The 16,197-nt window shown below is 46.5% G+C and overlaps 1 protein-coding gene across 1 annotated transcript; it reads left to right on the forward strand.

The window, feature by feature from the left end:
* The first annotated feature begins 412 nt into the window (after nucleotides 1-412).
* On the forward strand, nucleotides 413-14,952 carry MAPK13 (mitogen-activated protein kinase 13). The gene is made up of 12 exons (XM_010404420.4): nucleotides 413-1,225; nucleotides 4,251-4,380; nucleotides 4,728-4,786; nucleotides 5,839-5,947; nucleotides 6,984-7,013; nucleotides 7,445-7,492; nucleotides 8,413-8,527; nucleotides 8,871-8,942; nucleotides 9,433-9,512; nucleotides 9,973-10,051; nucleotides 10,953-11,129; nucleotides 11,431-14,952. Exons 1-12 carry the CDS (start codon nucleotides 1,107-1,109, stop codon nucleotides 11,508-11,510), a joined length of 1,098 nt encoding a protein of 365 aa, XP_010402722.2. The 5' UTR covers nucleotides 413-1,106; the 3' UTR covers nucleotides 11,511-14,952.
* Nucleotides 14,953-16,197: the final 1,245 nt, after the last annotated feature.

Below are 16,197 nucleotides of genomic sequence, written 5' to 3' on the forward strand. Positions count from 1 at the left end.
TGCTTGAAGAGCATAAGGGCCAATGCAGTGGTGGCACATAAAGCAGGCACAGTGATTTTTTTCCCACCCCCCAGATTGTGTTTTTTCTGTAGGGACACTTTGCAGGTGACCTGTATGAAAGGAGCACAGGCTCTGGGCAGGGTGGAGGGCTGGTGGGATAGAACACTGTGCAAGCAGCTGGGCTGGCTTGGTAAGGCTCGGCTTAGTCACTTCCTTTGGGGAGTGGGGAGGATGCACCTCCTGTGTGGGAGCCCCACCTGAGCCTCCTAATGCTGGAGTGAAACGTTGAGGTGCTCCAGGAATGGACCTGCTCGTGGGCTGGGTTTGCTGGTCTGGTTGGTCACAGCAGTGAACATGGGCTTTGTTTTGTCCAAGAAGGCCCAGGAAGGGATTGGAGCTGCTGCAGGAGATGAAACCGAACCCAGCAAAGCCTGGGGCACAAACCGTTCTCGGGCCGTTCCCATCTCCCAGCTGCTCCTGAACCTCCTCGCAGCAGTCACTTGGAGAACCTCAGCCTCCTTTCAGCACCTCCCCACCCTGCTGGGGAGCTGATGTTGGATGAAAATCGCCATCGCTGTGACCCCCTGGTGTCCTTTGTCACGAGCCTTGAGTTGTCCATCGACTTTGAAAGAAGAACGTCCCTGCGTGTCTGACGCGATGCTGTGGCTTGTCCCTCGGATTCCCCGGCTCGACGAGTCCTTACTCATCCCCTTGTTTAGAGGAGGGATCTCATGCGTCCCTCTTCGAGCCGTGTGAGGATATTTCTCGGCTGATGGAGCAGCAGAGCGAGAGCTGTGGATGACAGGGGCTCCCAGAGGCGTGCCCGAGCGGGGCTGGGTGCTCCCCTCCTGCAGCGGAGCCCAGAGGCACCTGTACAACACCGAGGCGTGTCAGGAAATCTGATGCCTCACCTCTGTCAATGTGGAGGCGGAGGGAGGAGGGCCCAAAGACATGTCCCTTCACGCTCGCAACAGCTGAAAACAGAGAAGGAAACTTGCTAGAGCCTTTTTTACCAGCGCAGGAAGCCTCCCTGTCCCGCTCTCACCCCAGAAGCCCTCCCGTACTCCACTACTCTGGGGGGGTGGCTGTCCCACACCCGTCGGGCGATGAACATCGCAAGGAGAAGAGGCTTTTACAGACAGGAGGTGAACAACACGCTCTGGGAGCTGCCAAGGAAATACACATCCCTCCACCCGCTGGGGTCCGGGGCCTACGGCTCGGTGTGGTGAGTGGGGTCCTGCTCGCACCGCCCGCGGCAGCGCGGGGCGGGCTGGGGGTGTTTGAAGTTCCGTGCCGGGGGGGAAACGAGGAGGTGCTTGGCAGCACCCCTCCATTAAGGAAGGACATTTGCATGTGTGATAGAGGCAGGCTGTCTCCTGCTCCAGCGCAGGGCTGGAGACTCGCTCGCTTGAAGAAAATGTTTCCCCCTTTGGCCATCCCGGGTGGGCAGGGCAGGGGTGCCGGGGCAGCCTGGAGCGTCACCTCGGCACTGGGGTCAGGCAGCTTTTGAGCTGCTTTGGAGTCGAGCTTGCATTACGGTTCCTGTCTGGCAGCAGAGGCAGGAGGCGGGGGGAATACCTGGGTGTCTAGAAGAGATCTGTAGGTGATTACAGAGGTGGGAGCTGGAATAGGCTGTCCTTGCTGCTCAGTCCCAGGCAGCTGATGCTGGGCTGCCTGGGGGAAGCAGCTGGACAGTACAACCCCCACCCTGATGCCGTTTCCAGCTTGAAATCATAAAGTGGATAGAAATTACTGTAAACCAGGATCAGTAACAGGCTGGGACTTCCTTCATGGCTGATGATAATCCCCAGCCTACAAGAGAGCAGCAGGAGCTGCTGTTAATTATTCAGCCGGGCAAAGGTGCCTGAAGCAAGAGCAAACACAAGTCAGACATTTCTGGATTTACACTGACGAACCAGAGATGGGCAGTTCTGAAAGGTTAAATATTAAACAGTCCATTGATAGTATCTGAGCAGAGCTAATTTCATAACATGCTGAGCTAAAAATAATAATAAAAAAGGTGTGTCTGTTTTCATAGGTGTTGGGCAAAGTCTGGCCTGCCACTGGAACTAATCCTGAAACCCTGGTGCCCAGGTTTTGTCCTTTCCCCCAGTTTCCAATTTACAGAGAGGTGCCCACTTGGCTGCCCAGGTGCATTTATGCTTCTTAGATTCTTAAGTAAGTCCTGCAAAATCAGGCAAGATTAGACTTGACTTTTAATTTATATTTGTACAGTGTTCCCTGATTTTTATCACAGAGAAAATCAGGAAGAAAAATAAAGACAGGACCAAAAAAAAAAAGGGAGAGAGAAATCCTTTCAAAATTTCCTTGCCCACAAAAAAAAAAAAAAAAAAAAAAAAAAAAAAGAAGTCAAAAATCAAAAGAAATCTTTAGTGGTCCCTGTAAAACTCTCGGATGCTCTGGAACTCTCAAGGAGGGAGGGAGAGGAGGGTGTTGAAGCAGCCCGGGGGTCCGTGGTGGTTTTGAATGGACAGAGCTCAGCTGTACAAAGCTGAGGCAGAAAGTGTGGAGTTAGGATTTGCTGTCCTCTGCTGGGAATTGCTGGGAAACTTTCCTATTGCAGCGTTCTGCAGCAGCGGCTTTTACACCTTCCTGAGCAGCTGAGAAAGTAACTCAGGAGGAACAGCAAAGGCTTGTTTCTCCCCTTATTAATTTGCCAAAATGTGCGGTGATTTGGCTTCCAGCTGAATGTAATTGTGAAGGAAGAATCTTCTGACCCCTCCAACGCTGGTCTAGCCGATCCCTGCCAGCCAAGGCAGGGACACAGCTCTGCCTACCCGAGGTCACCCCGAACTGCATCTGTTCACTAAATCTGTGCTGGGGAGAACACGGTGGCATCTCCCAGCTGCACCGACTGAATTGGCTCTGGGCTGTGATTATGGCAAGGCTGCAAGCAGCGCTGTCTGTGCTGTGCAGGCTGAAGCTCCACCACCAGCTCTCCTGTGTTGGGTACTGGGGTTAGGTGCTCTGTAGGTCAGCAGCTGGGAGGGCAGGTAAGAACATGGACCCTCAGACTGGGAAATCTGCCTTGCATTTTGCAGTTTGACTCCCTGGTTAGAGTTCCTTCCTCTTATTTTCCTGGCTTCTCAAAAAACTTTGCACAGTGCTGTCCCCTCTGCTGACATCTGCTGAAGTCCTGAACTGAGACAAAATCTCACTAAGAGTCCTCTTCTGATACCCTGCAGCATCTTCAGTGCTTCAGCTGCTTTGTGTAGCTGTTCCTGCATTTCCTTTGCTTCCCCTGACTCAGTATGTGCCAGTGCAAGGCTGGAGGATGGGATTGAACATGATGATTTACAGCTCTTCTGTTCCCATGGGAGATGGGATAGGGATTTATGAAGCAGTGGGAGCTGCTCTGGGAATCCACAGTGGGATTTGGCAGGGAAAACCGTTTTTTTCATCTGTTTGCCTCTTGGGAGGGGGTCAAGGAGGGGCTGAGACACGCCTGGAAAACACCACTGAGAATCCTGAATGACAGCTGTCTGTCTGAGCACCTCCCTTCCCAGCTGGAACGTGGGGCCTCCTTTGCAATCTGAGCAAGAGCCTCCAGAGGAAGAGGAACTGTCACAGAATTGCCATGTCCAGCTGCAAACAGCAAATGTGACCAGCAGGAATAACACAGCGAGTCTGTAGCAATGGCTGCTGTACCGTGTTTTCATCAGCTTTAGAGAAGAGTCTCCTTTTCAGCCAGACCTGCTCTTACACAGAAGCAAATGTGTAGCACCAAGGATTCTGAACACAGCAGAATTAATTGCAGCAGCATTTTCAACATGTGGCATCCACTGTCTTTGCTCCAGAATCCAGTGAAGGCAGCTGGCCTGCCCTAAAATACAATAACCTCCAAGCAGATGGCAAAGCAGAAATCTCCATTATCTTTATTCCCTTATCTCCATGCAATAGGGAAGGAGAAGGCAAAGTTAGAACTAATTCTGACCTCTAACCACTTGTTTCCCTTTTCTCGAAGCTCTGGTGCCTCCAGCTTGTTTCTGCAGGTTAAAGGGAATAAAGATGAGCCACTCATGCTTTCCTTGGTGTCCCACCTTTGCTGCCCAAAGCCACACAGGGTAACATCTCTGTGTGCAGAGCTCCACTGAGCTCCTCAAAGGGCCTTTCTCTGCTGTCCTTCCGCGGGCACAGGAATTAACTCTTCTCTAGATGACCTTTGGGGTTGCAGAATCTGTTCAAACATACTGCTGACATCAGAATGGTTTTTAATTTGCCTGCTGCAGTTCAGCCATAGACAAGAAGACGGGGGAGAAAGTGGCCATCAAGAAACTCTGCCGCCCATTCCAGTCAGAGATCTTTGCCAAGAGAGCCTACAGAGAGCTGATGCTGTTGAAGCACATGCAACACGAGAATGTAAGTGCTGTTTCTCCCTTCCTGCTGATACAAGGGGTGTTTCCTTGCCACCTGCGAGCAAATCCTTTTTGGTGGCATCACCTCTGTTTTAATTGACATTTGGTGTGTGCAGGCGGTCGTGGGGTTTACCTGTGACCTGTTTGCTGTGCCCAGGCTGAAACAGGTGTGTAATGGGTGAGTCCAAGTATTTGTAAGAGGGAAAACATTTGTGCAGCAGCAGTGAGGAGTCCCTGGATTCCTCAGATGGAATTTTCTCCGTCCACCCATGTGCGTGTGCCAGTGGAGAGCTGATGAGTAGCATGTGCACAGCAAATGTGGTTTAAATGTGGGCTTCTCTCCTTCCTCAGGTCATTGGGCTGCTTGATGTCTTCACCTCCACTGCCTCCTACCAGGGGTTTCAGGACTTGTAAGTTTGGGGTTGTTTGCTCTGTCTAGACTTAACTATTTTCCAAGACAGCTGTGTCTTAGCAGCAACGGAACAGAGAGGGTTGAGGTGCAAAGGGACCAGACTAAAAGCCAGGCATCCCCAAATAATGCAAAGAAAGAGAGGCACACATCAGCTCCCATGGCTGACACACCCAGAACACATAAACAGATCCCATCCCTGCTCACAGCTGGGACACCACAGCATGCACAGACCAACCTGTGCAATGAGGATGTGTGACATTCCATGGTGCATCATCACATGTAGGGTGATCCACTGTGTGACTGCTGAGCTAAGGGGCTGCACTCAGAACTGGAGAAGTATCGTTCATCAGGCCTCAGGGCAATTAGAATTTGAAAGAAGAGCTGTCCTTCTTTTCCTCTTGATTCTGGCTCTTCTTAATGTTTTTTTGGACATTTTCCCTCCGTGTTCATGGTCAGGTTGGACAAGTCATTTTCCCTTCCCCATCACTGCAGATGAGCAGTGAGTGCCTGGCTTTGGGGGTTTGGCTGATGGCTCAGTGTTTAGCAGCCTGCAGGAAGAGCGTTTGAAGGTTCTCAGAGCAGTTCCTGCAGGAAGACCATCAATTAATTAGCAGCCTCAGCAGGCAGATACTGAAGGAAGCTGGATGTTGTCTTCTGAGGCAGGGCTGGAGAATATTACAACGACAAATTTGGGAGCCAATGCAGCTGCTTTGCTGTGTAAGATGTTTCAGCTTTTGGGTGGTAAAAGGCCATCCAAACTTGAACTTCACTTGAGGTCTAAAGTAAACTAATTTAGGATCCTGAAGATCCTTGTTCTTACTTGACATGAGATACCTCATTTCAGGGGAGGAGAAAGAGCAATTTTCAGAACAGGTTGAAATTCCAGCTTCACTGCAGGCTGTGCTAGTTAGCCAGGAACACTGTCACAACAACTCATCTTCATTACAGTGAGTTACACAGCCAAAAAAAACCAAACCAAGTGAGAACAAGGCTAGCCTGGTCCCCTGCATTTTTCTTCCAGACTCAGGGCCTTGTCTTACTGCCTTTTAGCTACCTGGTGATGCCATACATGCGGACAGATTTACAAAAGATCATGGGACATGAATTCAGTGACGAAAAGATCCAGTACCTGGTCTACCAAATGCTGAAAGGGCTGAAGGTAGGTGGGTCTGGAGGAGTTTAGTGACTCCCTGTGTCTCCTCTGTGTGTCACCTCTGGGTTGACCCTAACTAAACTCCCCTCCAATACCATACAGGAAGATGTGGGGAGTTTATGGCATCCCCTCAGAAAAGGTATTGGCTGTTGAACCATTCCTGTTCCAGCACACAGCAGTAGAATGAGTGCTTGCTTGCATCAGTCAGCCGAGTATCAAAGTAATCAGCAGCCATAGATAGGCCTTGTGATGGTTTTTCCATGGCATCACTTGCTTCTCTCTTTGCCTTGCTCAAACCCTCAGCAAAACTTTACACAGAGAGTGAGAGGCTGGCAGCAGCAGGAGCTTCTGCTGAACCCATAACAGAGGCTCTCAGGGGAGAACACAGAGGGAATGATTTTCTATTCGGTAGCATAAGGGAGAAATATGTTTCTGTAACTGGCTTTGAGGGAGCTGAAAGCAATCAATGCAAACTCTGGGATGCAGAGACAGAGCTTTACAGCTGCCCTCTCACATCCTTCACCTGGAGTCACAGCAGTGGCTTACAGGCATCAATGAGTTCACCTAAATCACACCTCTCCCCAGTTCACTGCTATCTTGTGTTTAAATAAAGGGGGGAAGAACACACAGAAGGTTTGACTGGTGTGCTAAAGGCCCTGTAGTCAGTTTTTGCAATTTTGTGGCTTTGGGCTGAGATTCTTTTTTTGAACACCCAAAATAACCATGTTTTCATGTCATCTGCTGTAACCTTGATGACTTTGATAGTTTGAAGCTGTTGTTGTACTTGCTCTAAGGAACTATTGCTTCATCCCTCCTCTTCTGCTCTATGCCTTTTCTTTAGACTGGCAATAGCATTGCAAATACTGTCAGTAATTTGGGGCAGAAATTTCTTTTCAAACTGCTGCCCTAGGGACCAGGGACCTGTAGAAGGCTACAGAGGTTTGTTCTCAGCAAGTTCTTGTTTGTAGCTCTCGTTTCTCTGCTAGAGAACAGAAAATTTTGTCTGCTGGTGATCACATTGTGGCTCCTCTTTTTATTGCAGTATATCCATTCAGCTGGCATCGTCCACAGGGTAAGTTCATGTGTGCTCTTATTCTGATTTTTATGTTTGAGAAACACAGCATAGTCACGAAGTTAATAAATTCCTAACCATCATTTCACTAATAGCATTGTCTGCTCTAATTTTCCATCCTGTCTGCTCTTTTTTCCATCCTACACCCTATATATGTTTGGATTTGCTAATATCCAAAATGCTGTATTTTCTGATGAGCTGAGAAGCATTTTATGATGCTTTCTGAATTAAAACTGTTTCAGAAAAAAATCAAATAGCAATCTAAAGCTGTACAGTATAGAAGGTGTGGTGTTAATTCAGTCATTTGCTGCATTGATACCGAACCTGGGGTGTTATGGGACCCCATCAAAGGCAAGCAGAGGTTCAATTGAGAGCTTTGTTGATGTGTTGCAACTTGAAACATCCAATTTTTCTGCTCTTGTCTGTTGTAGGACCTGAAGCCAAGTAACCTGGCTGTGAATGAAGACTGTCAGCTGAAGGTAGGTGGCAAAGCAGCACTTTGCATCAGCAGCACATCAGCTCGTGGAGGAGCTGCTCTGCCAGCAGGAAATTGGCACTGTCATGTTTCCTTTTTCCTCCCGAGCCTCAATTCCAGGCGTAGCGTTCCTTGGCGGCTGCAGCAGTGGGAAATACTCCCCTGCTGATGTAACTTGCTGAATCAGGGCACAAGACTTCAAATGAACCTTCTGTCACTGTAATCCTCGTGGCATGGCAGTGTGTAATGACTTCCTAGAGAAATTCAGCACTGCTGAGCAGCACTTGCAGTAGGTGAATGATCCCTGAAGGGTAACTGGATTCAACTGCAGTTGCCTTTTGGTTCTCATGGACATTGTGGTTGTGATTCCAGACAAAGTTATTTTCAGGGTTGCTCTGAAGGGTTTGCTTGCAGCTGGCTGGGGTGGTGCTCTAGCATGCATTTTCTGTAATGTATATTTCAGGGAGTGGCTCTGCTGCCCATAAAGGTTGGGTCAAGCTTGTTCATCTTCAGCATTGAGGGAGAGGCCGTGCTGTGTCACCTGCAAGGTGTTCTTATAGGAAAGGGTGAGTTGTGGTGACCTGGGAGCATGCCTTCACCACGAGGTCGTAGACCAACTCCAATAAAGCACAGAGACTCAAAACTTAAGCTTCAAGAAAGAAAGTGACCTTCCAGGGAGCATAAAGCACTGATCCTTCCAAGCAGGGTCTTCTCACGACAACTGGGTCTGCAGCTGGCTTGCAATTTACTGTGGAATTAAGACATACTAATTCTTTGAACCATCCCATGGGTGTCTGTGGTGTAGTTGGAGCTTTGTTATTACCTGACTGGAGCTACTTCATTGAAGTAGAGTCTCACTTGCCCATGGGATTTCTCTTTTCTCTCCTGCCCTTCCTTCTCCTTATTCTTCCTTTGGAACTGCAGATCTTGGATTTTGGCTTGGCCAGACAGGCTGATGCTGAGATGACTGGCTACGTGGTCACACGGTGGTACAGAGCCCCAGAAGTCATCCTGAACTGGATGCATTACAACCAGACAGGTGAGCAGCCCTGCCCCAGCAGTGTGACTCTCTGGTGATGAGCCAGGGGATCCTGCTGGTTCAAATCTCACAGAATTGTCCAGTTGTTTTTCCTCTTTATCATCAGTGTTCCCTGGAGCAGAGCAGGTCCCAGAGGTGTTGCACAACTCCAAGAGCTGGTGCTTGCAGGAAATGATGAAAGCAGAGATTTTAGAACAGAGGAGGGTGGGAAGGAGTGAAATTTAAATCAGTGCTTGCTGCAAGCAACAGCAAAAGCGACAGCCCCAGCAACCTCTGCTGCCTTTCTAATTCCTTTTTAAATTTTCTTCCTTTTCCCCCACCCTTCCTTTTTCTCTCTGGACAGTGGATATCTGGTCTATTGGCTGTATCATGGCAGAAATGCTGACTGGGAAAACACTCTTTAAAGGAAAAGACTGTATCCTTTCAAGATGAACCTTTTCCCTGAGGGGAGTAATAATTCTTGGTGTGTGTGTGAAAGTGCTTTTATGAATGAGGCTACTGAAAAAACAGGTATCATTCTGGTTTATCAGGAGGTAATCAGAAGGACCAGTCTTTCTGGTGAGGAAAACAGAAAGGGACTTTAGAAATACACCTCTGTGGTGGTGTGGCTCTACATCAGCAGTTCAACCTTGCGTGGCCGTAGCTCCATTCCCAAAACTTTGCATATCCTTCCGAGCCCATTGATGTGTGTCCTGGTATAGTTGTGCCAGAAAAATTACCTGTTGATGGAAATGCCATGCCAGGGAGAAAGGCTTGGAGCTCTTTTCACCAGTCTAATGAATCTCTACTTGTGTGACTGTGATGGGTTTGTACCATGAGCTAGTTGCAGCTCTAGCAGGCTGAGCTGGGGGCAGGCGTGTCCAAGGGTTGCTCCTCAAAGGGTGATCTTTAACACAGCTTGCCAGACCTGGATCAACTGACCCAGATCCTGAAAGTAAGAGGGCATCCAGGAGAGGACTTCTTGGAGAAGCTGGAGGACAAAGCGGTAAGGAGGTTCCCTGTGGGTTTGGGTCCTGCTGGCAGAGGTGTCAGGGGAAGAGGTTAACCTGTGTTTGACATGGGGGAGGTGCTGCCTCTACAGCAGCAGAAGTGCAGCAGCAGCCTTTTCCCCTCGGCAAGGAAGGCATTCCTCTGTGCTGGTGGCACATCTGATGGACCTGGTGCTGTGCTGGGAGCTGCTGTGTTTTGCAGGGACTCCGATGGGAGGTGCCTGATGCCCCAGCAAACCACCAACCTTTCTCTGTTCTCCAGCTTGGCTCTTAAAACAGAAGTATTTCTCTGTCTCGACTGATAAAAATAGTTCCTTGTAAAGTGCTTGCTGAAATGGGACATCTGGGATGCTTTGCTCTTGGCTCCATTTGCCTTTGCTCATCGGAGCCATGAGACTGAGAGCTGTATTTCACACCTGTCCACGTGCAGTAATTGTGCTTTCCTTGCTCTTTCAGGCTAAGAGTTATATCAAGTCCCTCCCTAAAATCCCCAAGAAGGATTTGTCTGTGCTTTTTCCTAAAGCAAATCCTCAGGGTAAGTAATCTCCAGCATTTCTCATGAGTTTTCACAGCTGGAACAGAGGCAAGCTGACTGCCACAGCCCCGACTTTATTTCTCCTTCTTCCCATAATTCCTTGCTACTTTTTTCCCTTGCAGTTTGTGCCCCTGCCCCTCCTCAGGGAAAATATGTATCAATTAAAAGCAGAATTATCTTTTATTGGCATTACAGTGGTGATGTTCTGCTGTTCTTGGCCATTTACTACTTTAAAAAAAATTATTATTTTTTAAGTACAGTGTAGATCCTGTTTGTTGAATACCTGGATCTAGCAATATTTAACAGACAGCAGATGTGCAATTTTCAGTGTAAGAATTATCTCTTACAAAGAGCTCTCTTCCCAGGTAGGTTAGAGGTGAGAGCAAGCAAAACTTTTCTAGAAACTGAACGGAATAAAGTCTAAAAATGTTAAAACCAAGTGGGAATGGGGCTGACAGACTAGTCAGCATCTGGGTTTCCTGCCCTCCTCTTTACCAGGGATGTATAGGTTTCTATACAGATTATTCATGTTAAGGCTCCTTTGAGATGCAAGGCTCTAAATGAAAGCAAATTATTAAAACTGAAAAATATCTTGAGGTTACTGGCTTACTCCTCATGTTTCTGCAGCCCAATCTGTGCAGCAAGGCTTATTCAAGTCTAATTTGTTATTTCTGCACAATTTAACTTCTGTTAGTAAGAGCTCCCTGAGGCTGCTCTTGGGCAGACTTTGCATCTCCACTGATGGGAGCTCCTTGCTGCCTTGACCAGCTTGAGGAATCTCTTCAATTTTCAGGTCTGGAGATGAAACACTGAAAATACCAGTGCCATCCCTTGCAGGGTTCTTGCACAGGGTGCCTGTGCTTCCCTGCACCTTGCTTAGCCCTGTTCCCATTCTCTGCAGCCGTGGACCTGCTTGACAAGATGTTGCAGCTGGATGTGGAAAAGCGCCTTACAGCAACAGAGGCCTTGGCTCACCCCTACTTCGACCAGTTCCGAGATGTCGAGGAGGAGACGGAGGCACAGCACTCCTATGATGATTCTCTGGAACATGAAAAGCTTTCAATAGAGGAGTGGAAAAGTAAGAAGTTTATTTTCTTTGAGGTTTCTGTCTAGCACGGGATTTTCCTACCCCTCTTTTTGTTCTCTACAGATGCTGAGTAAGGCTGTGATTGCCTGCTGGTGCCTCAGTGGTAGTGCACAGATCTCTCGCTTTTATGCATTCAGCAAAGATCCCTCCAGCTCTTCAGGCAGACTTTTTTTGTCTCTCTCCTTTGTCTCTTTCAGCTGCCACTGAATGCCTTTCTCTCTGCACATCCAACACTCAAACTTTTGTGTCCTCTGAAATCACATATTCACGCTTATTTTTTCTGTTTTTCAAGAGCATATTTACAAGGAGATCTTGACCTTCAGTCCCATTGCACGGAAGGATTCAAAGAAGAGAAGTGGGATGTCATTATAGCGACGGGTGCAGCTGTGGCTGGGACTCAGTTCTCCTTGATGACATGAAATTCATTCCACACTGCGTTGCTGGTGGCCATTATTTGGCCTGTGGGACCTCTCTCTGTGTGCCAACACAAGGATGACACCATGCTGTGGGCATTGGACTTTGTTCTACTAAAGGGGAAGCACCCCAGACAGTTTTCAACATAAAAGACAAATATATTCTTGTTGAAACTTTAAGTGAGAGAATTTTACCTGGTGGTTTTATTTTTTCCTTGTATTTGTCCATGTGAGAGAGGAGGGGTTTCATTCTCATTAATCTTTTCGAACACAGGGTTTAGTACATTAATTATGGATGAGGTAAAGAGAAAGGTAAAATTGACTGGGAAGTGAGTCCTATGCAAAAGGATCAGAAATACTGAAATTCAGCATAACAAGGCCTTATCCAATCTCACTCTGACCGTGTCCTGCTTCCCTGAATAGTCACAGAGCACCCAGCAGAGCAAGGCTGCTGGGATGGTGTCCAGGGCCCCATGGGATCAGCCTGTGTTCCGAACAGCTACAAACTCATCCTATACACAGAATTCTGCTCAGATGCTTCCTCTCCAAAGAGCCACTGCCTCTTTTTTTTTATTTTTTCCCTGCTTATTTAATTGCCTGGGATTTGATCAGTGCTGTTTCCTCCTCACTGCCAGCAGCAAACGCAGCCCGGGAATTCAAGGCCACCTCCCACAGCGACAGACTGGGTGTCCCAAGCAGCTGCACAAGTTAGTTTGAATATGGATCAGCAGGAAGTTTTGCAGCCTGTGCTGAAACTGGAGTATCTGCAGATGCAGGGCTTATCAATACAGTCACTTGATAGTGCAGTGCTAGGCAGGCACAGCTGCTTGTTGTGATAACACCTTTGGACTGCAACACGTTTTTCCCATGGTGATCAGCCAATCATTCCAAAGTCTATCCCAAGGGATATGTGCCAAGAGACAAGTGTCTTCTCTGTATCAGAGCTCAGAGCACAGAGTCCCCAGGACTAGAGAAAAGTATGGAGATATGTGACCTCAGTAATACATGCAGTGAGTCTCAACTCCCCCCTCTTCTGTAGCTGCTGACTTGGTTTGGTTTAGCCAGGTTGTTTGTTTTCAGTACTCTCTAATTTTCTTCTTAAGTAATGTTCAGTTTTGCTGTACAGTTTTCAGTTTTGCTCCCACAAGTAAGGGAAAACTGCAACATTTCCAGAATTTTCTGATCTGTCTTCTCCACTGGGAACTGGACACAATGATGTCATGTTTCTTGGCTGTCTCCCTGTTGCAGCTCATGGCATGCAGCACTTGGGATAACCCTCCAGTGACTGCAGCTTTTTGATAGGATGGTGTTGATGTTTGCCTGCTGTAGCTGCACAGCTGGTCCATGATGATAAGATGTGGTTTCTCGTGGCTCATATCTATCTGGGCCGTGTACAAGCCCTTGGCTTCACTCCTCTCTTAGGAAGGGACAGTGAGCACAGAACTGTGGTGATGTGCCCTCAATTCCCTGGAAATTCAATGTTTTCTTATGCAGCACTTTTGTAAAGAGCTAGGCTGGGGGATATGCAGTAATGTTCTGCTGACTCTGTCTTGAAAAACACAGCTTGATGAGATTTAGGGTTCATCCTTTCCTTTTGCTAAGGAACAACTTGCATTTTCCTTGAGTGGCAGAAGGGAGAAGTTCTTGCTGCATCTGTCAAACTGCAGTTGGAATACTGTCCTTATGAATCTGACTTGGCTGCCACATGCCCTGCACAATCTTGAACAGAGGTCAGAGAGGAGCTCTCTGCAGCTGCCATTTACATCTCAGAGAGCTGCAGATGTTTAGAGCTGCCTGTGCCAGGGTAAAATGAGGCTTGGTGGTTTGCAGGGGAGGGTCATTGTCCAGGTGAGCGTTTGTGAGTGCACAGGGAGATGTTTCAGGGCTGTGGGTGAGGCAGACTTGCCCTCCTGACTATATGCAACCCTGGACATGGAGAGGCAGAGAAGAGTCTTAAAAGCTCAATCTTGTAGAGAAATTTGAGTACATCTATGGAGACCTTTAGAGTAGAGAGCTTTCTTTCAGAAAGTCATCTCTAAAGTCAAAATCATCTGTTAAGGCAAAGAACCCATTCAGACAGAAATCATGAACCACTGTTAATGGGAATGTAGTGTATGATTTCTTAGTCATCTTGCCCTCCTTCAGAAGGGGATAGGTAGACTTGAAGCGTTTTCTGTCTCAGTAATGATGGCTGAGGGAGAAAACATCTTCATGATAAAGGAATGTACTGAGCAGTCTGCTGGTAGTTGAAAAGGGACTTGGATAGCTTTAAAGAATAATTTAATATGCCCTTTGGGAATTGTCTGTCTGAGCAGAGGACAAGCATGAAGAGGCACTGGGGACATGTGATACAAATAGGTGTGAGAAGAACAGTTGTGAGCATAACCAAGTAGGGTACACAGATTTTGCAATCATCAGTCTCACTTGTTTTAGGGGTAGCACATACAGGCTCTTCAGCATCAGTCTTTCTGCTGAGTATACATCCAGTTTCAGGGCCTGGGTTTCTGGGTTTCTGGGTTTCTTGGTAGGTTTACACTTACCCGGAATGCTCTGAAATTGCAAGAGCAATCCCAACAGCTGCTGTGTGGGCTCCATGCTCTGGTTTCATTCATTCATCCACCAACCCCGTATAGTGACAGTACACTGTCCAAAAGCATTACCAAATATCCCAACAAATGTGGAGAGCAGGTGCTCTGTAAGCCCAGAAACCCTGGAGGTGTATGTATATTTGTTTTTTGTGGTATGTATCATCCAAGAACTGAAAATAGACAGTAGAAAATGTAGCAGGTTGGTAGTGGAAAGAATATCTGTCTGTAAAGACCAACCATCCCAGTGCTCCTACGGCATCTGAGGACATGTTTCAGTGAAGAGCTACCAGAAGGGAGAGGTGGGGGGAAATTCTATTGACATTTCCTGAAAGGAGTTTGAAAAACACCTGCTTGACAGAGCCAGTGACTCAGGCCAAGGCTGGAATCCTTCAAAATCAGCACAAGAACGAGAGGGGGTGTGTGACCCTGACAGACACTGTGAGTCAAAGCAGAAATTACCTCATGCAGAGGTGCAGGCAGTGCCTGTTGGATGACTCACACTGAGACATAATTCATGGACATTCCTTTCATTACAAGTATAGTTTACATACTTAAAAATACAAAATCAACTGATAAAAATTCCTCAGCCATTAAGGGGTCCAAAATTCCATAAATCTGGGCAGCCAAAAATATGTTTGCTGTTTGTATTGAGGATGTATGATAAAAATTTACATGGATATATGGATGGAATTTTTCTGCCTTGAGAAACATACAGATGTCTAACTTGGAATACTATTTACTTGCTAGTCTTACATTCATTTCTGACTTCCAAGCATCTTTTTTAAATTTGGAAAATAAAGCCTTCAGAAACAATCTTTCTCTGTATTTTTTTTTTTTTTTGACAGCTAATTAGGTCTGTGAAGTTGCAACTTTACGGGGTCTATTTGTTAGGTACTTGCACGTGTAAGTGGGAAAGAAAAAGCAGATGAAGCAATGATTATTTTATGTTCTTAAGAGACACCACAAAATTACCAGGATTTTTAAAGAGAGACAATAGTTGCTGTGTTTTGGATACCACCTAGAAACCTTTCAGTGCACAATTTTGAAAATTTCCACAGCCTCTTAAAAAACTACTTATTTTATCCTGTAGGAAAAAGACAGATCATCTGTTTCATATTTAACATTTTCACATTCTAGGTAGCAGACTAAACAAATAATGTTCATGTTTTAAGTATGTGATAATGGGAAAGAAGAAAAACATAGAAAATTATAAACACATCTGAGAACTCTAGTGAGATACTGTACAAAGGATGGTAATACCTTTTCATATTCCCATGTCTCGCTGTTGCCTGAGCAACCAGGGAAAGCGTTCCTAATCCTCTGCATTTTTCCTGTATCATGGGTCAGCAGAGTGTTGGCTGGAAACGTGATTATGGCTGTTTTTCTTTTCACAGCTGAGAGAAACAAGATATGAAAGACTGAATGAAGACCAGAATAGCCAGGAGTAGTTTGTTTTTCCCCCAAAAGGATGGACACTTGCTGCACTAATTGCACTTATCATGGAATCATTCAGGCTGGAAAAAGCCATTAAGATCGAGTCCAAATCTACACTGTGAAAATGTCAGTTTCCAGGTGAATGTGGTTTAAGGGATGTTTTGCCTGATTTCTCTCTACAAGCCCATTTTCTGAGCACATGAGCTTTTAATGTGATGTTCAGCTGGTGCTGGCTCACAGCTGATTCAGTCAGCTCTCCTTTTTATTGGAATGCACTCCATTAAATAATACTGAAGGGTGAGTATATTACCTCTGCAACCCTCATTGATTTGCTGTTAAATGAAAGTGAGTTAACTTCTTTTAGCCAAGTTTGGCTAGAAAAATAAAAATTCTTCTGCCATAAACCATCAATTCATATCTGTCTTCAGAACAGTTCAACTGAAAAAAAAATGTTTTAAAATTAGAGGATGTTAAAAAAAAAGAACCACTGAGGAGGTAGTGCTTGGTGTTTGTGTAACCTCTCTGATGTAAGTGAGGCTGAAGAGGGTTTTATATATATATTTATTTATATTTATAAAGGGTCTTAGGAAATGCAGCTGAGCACTTCCTAGGACCCTATATAAA

The sequence above is a fragment of the Corvus cornix genome, chromosome 26 (assembly GCF_000738735.6).
Source record: "Corvus cornix cornix isolate S_Up_H32 chromosome 26, ASM73873v5, whole genome shotgun sequence".
Classification (NCBI taxonomy): Eukaryota; Metazoa; Chordata; class Aves; order Passeriformes; family Corvidae; genus Corvus; species Corvus cornix.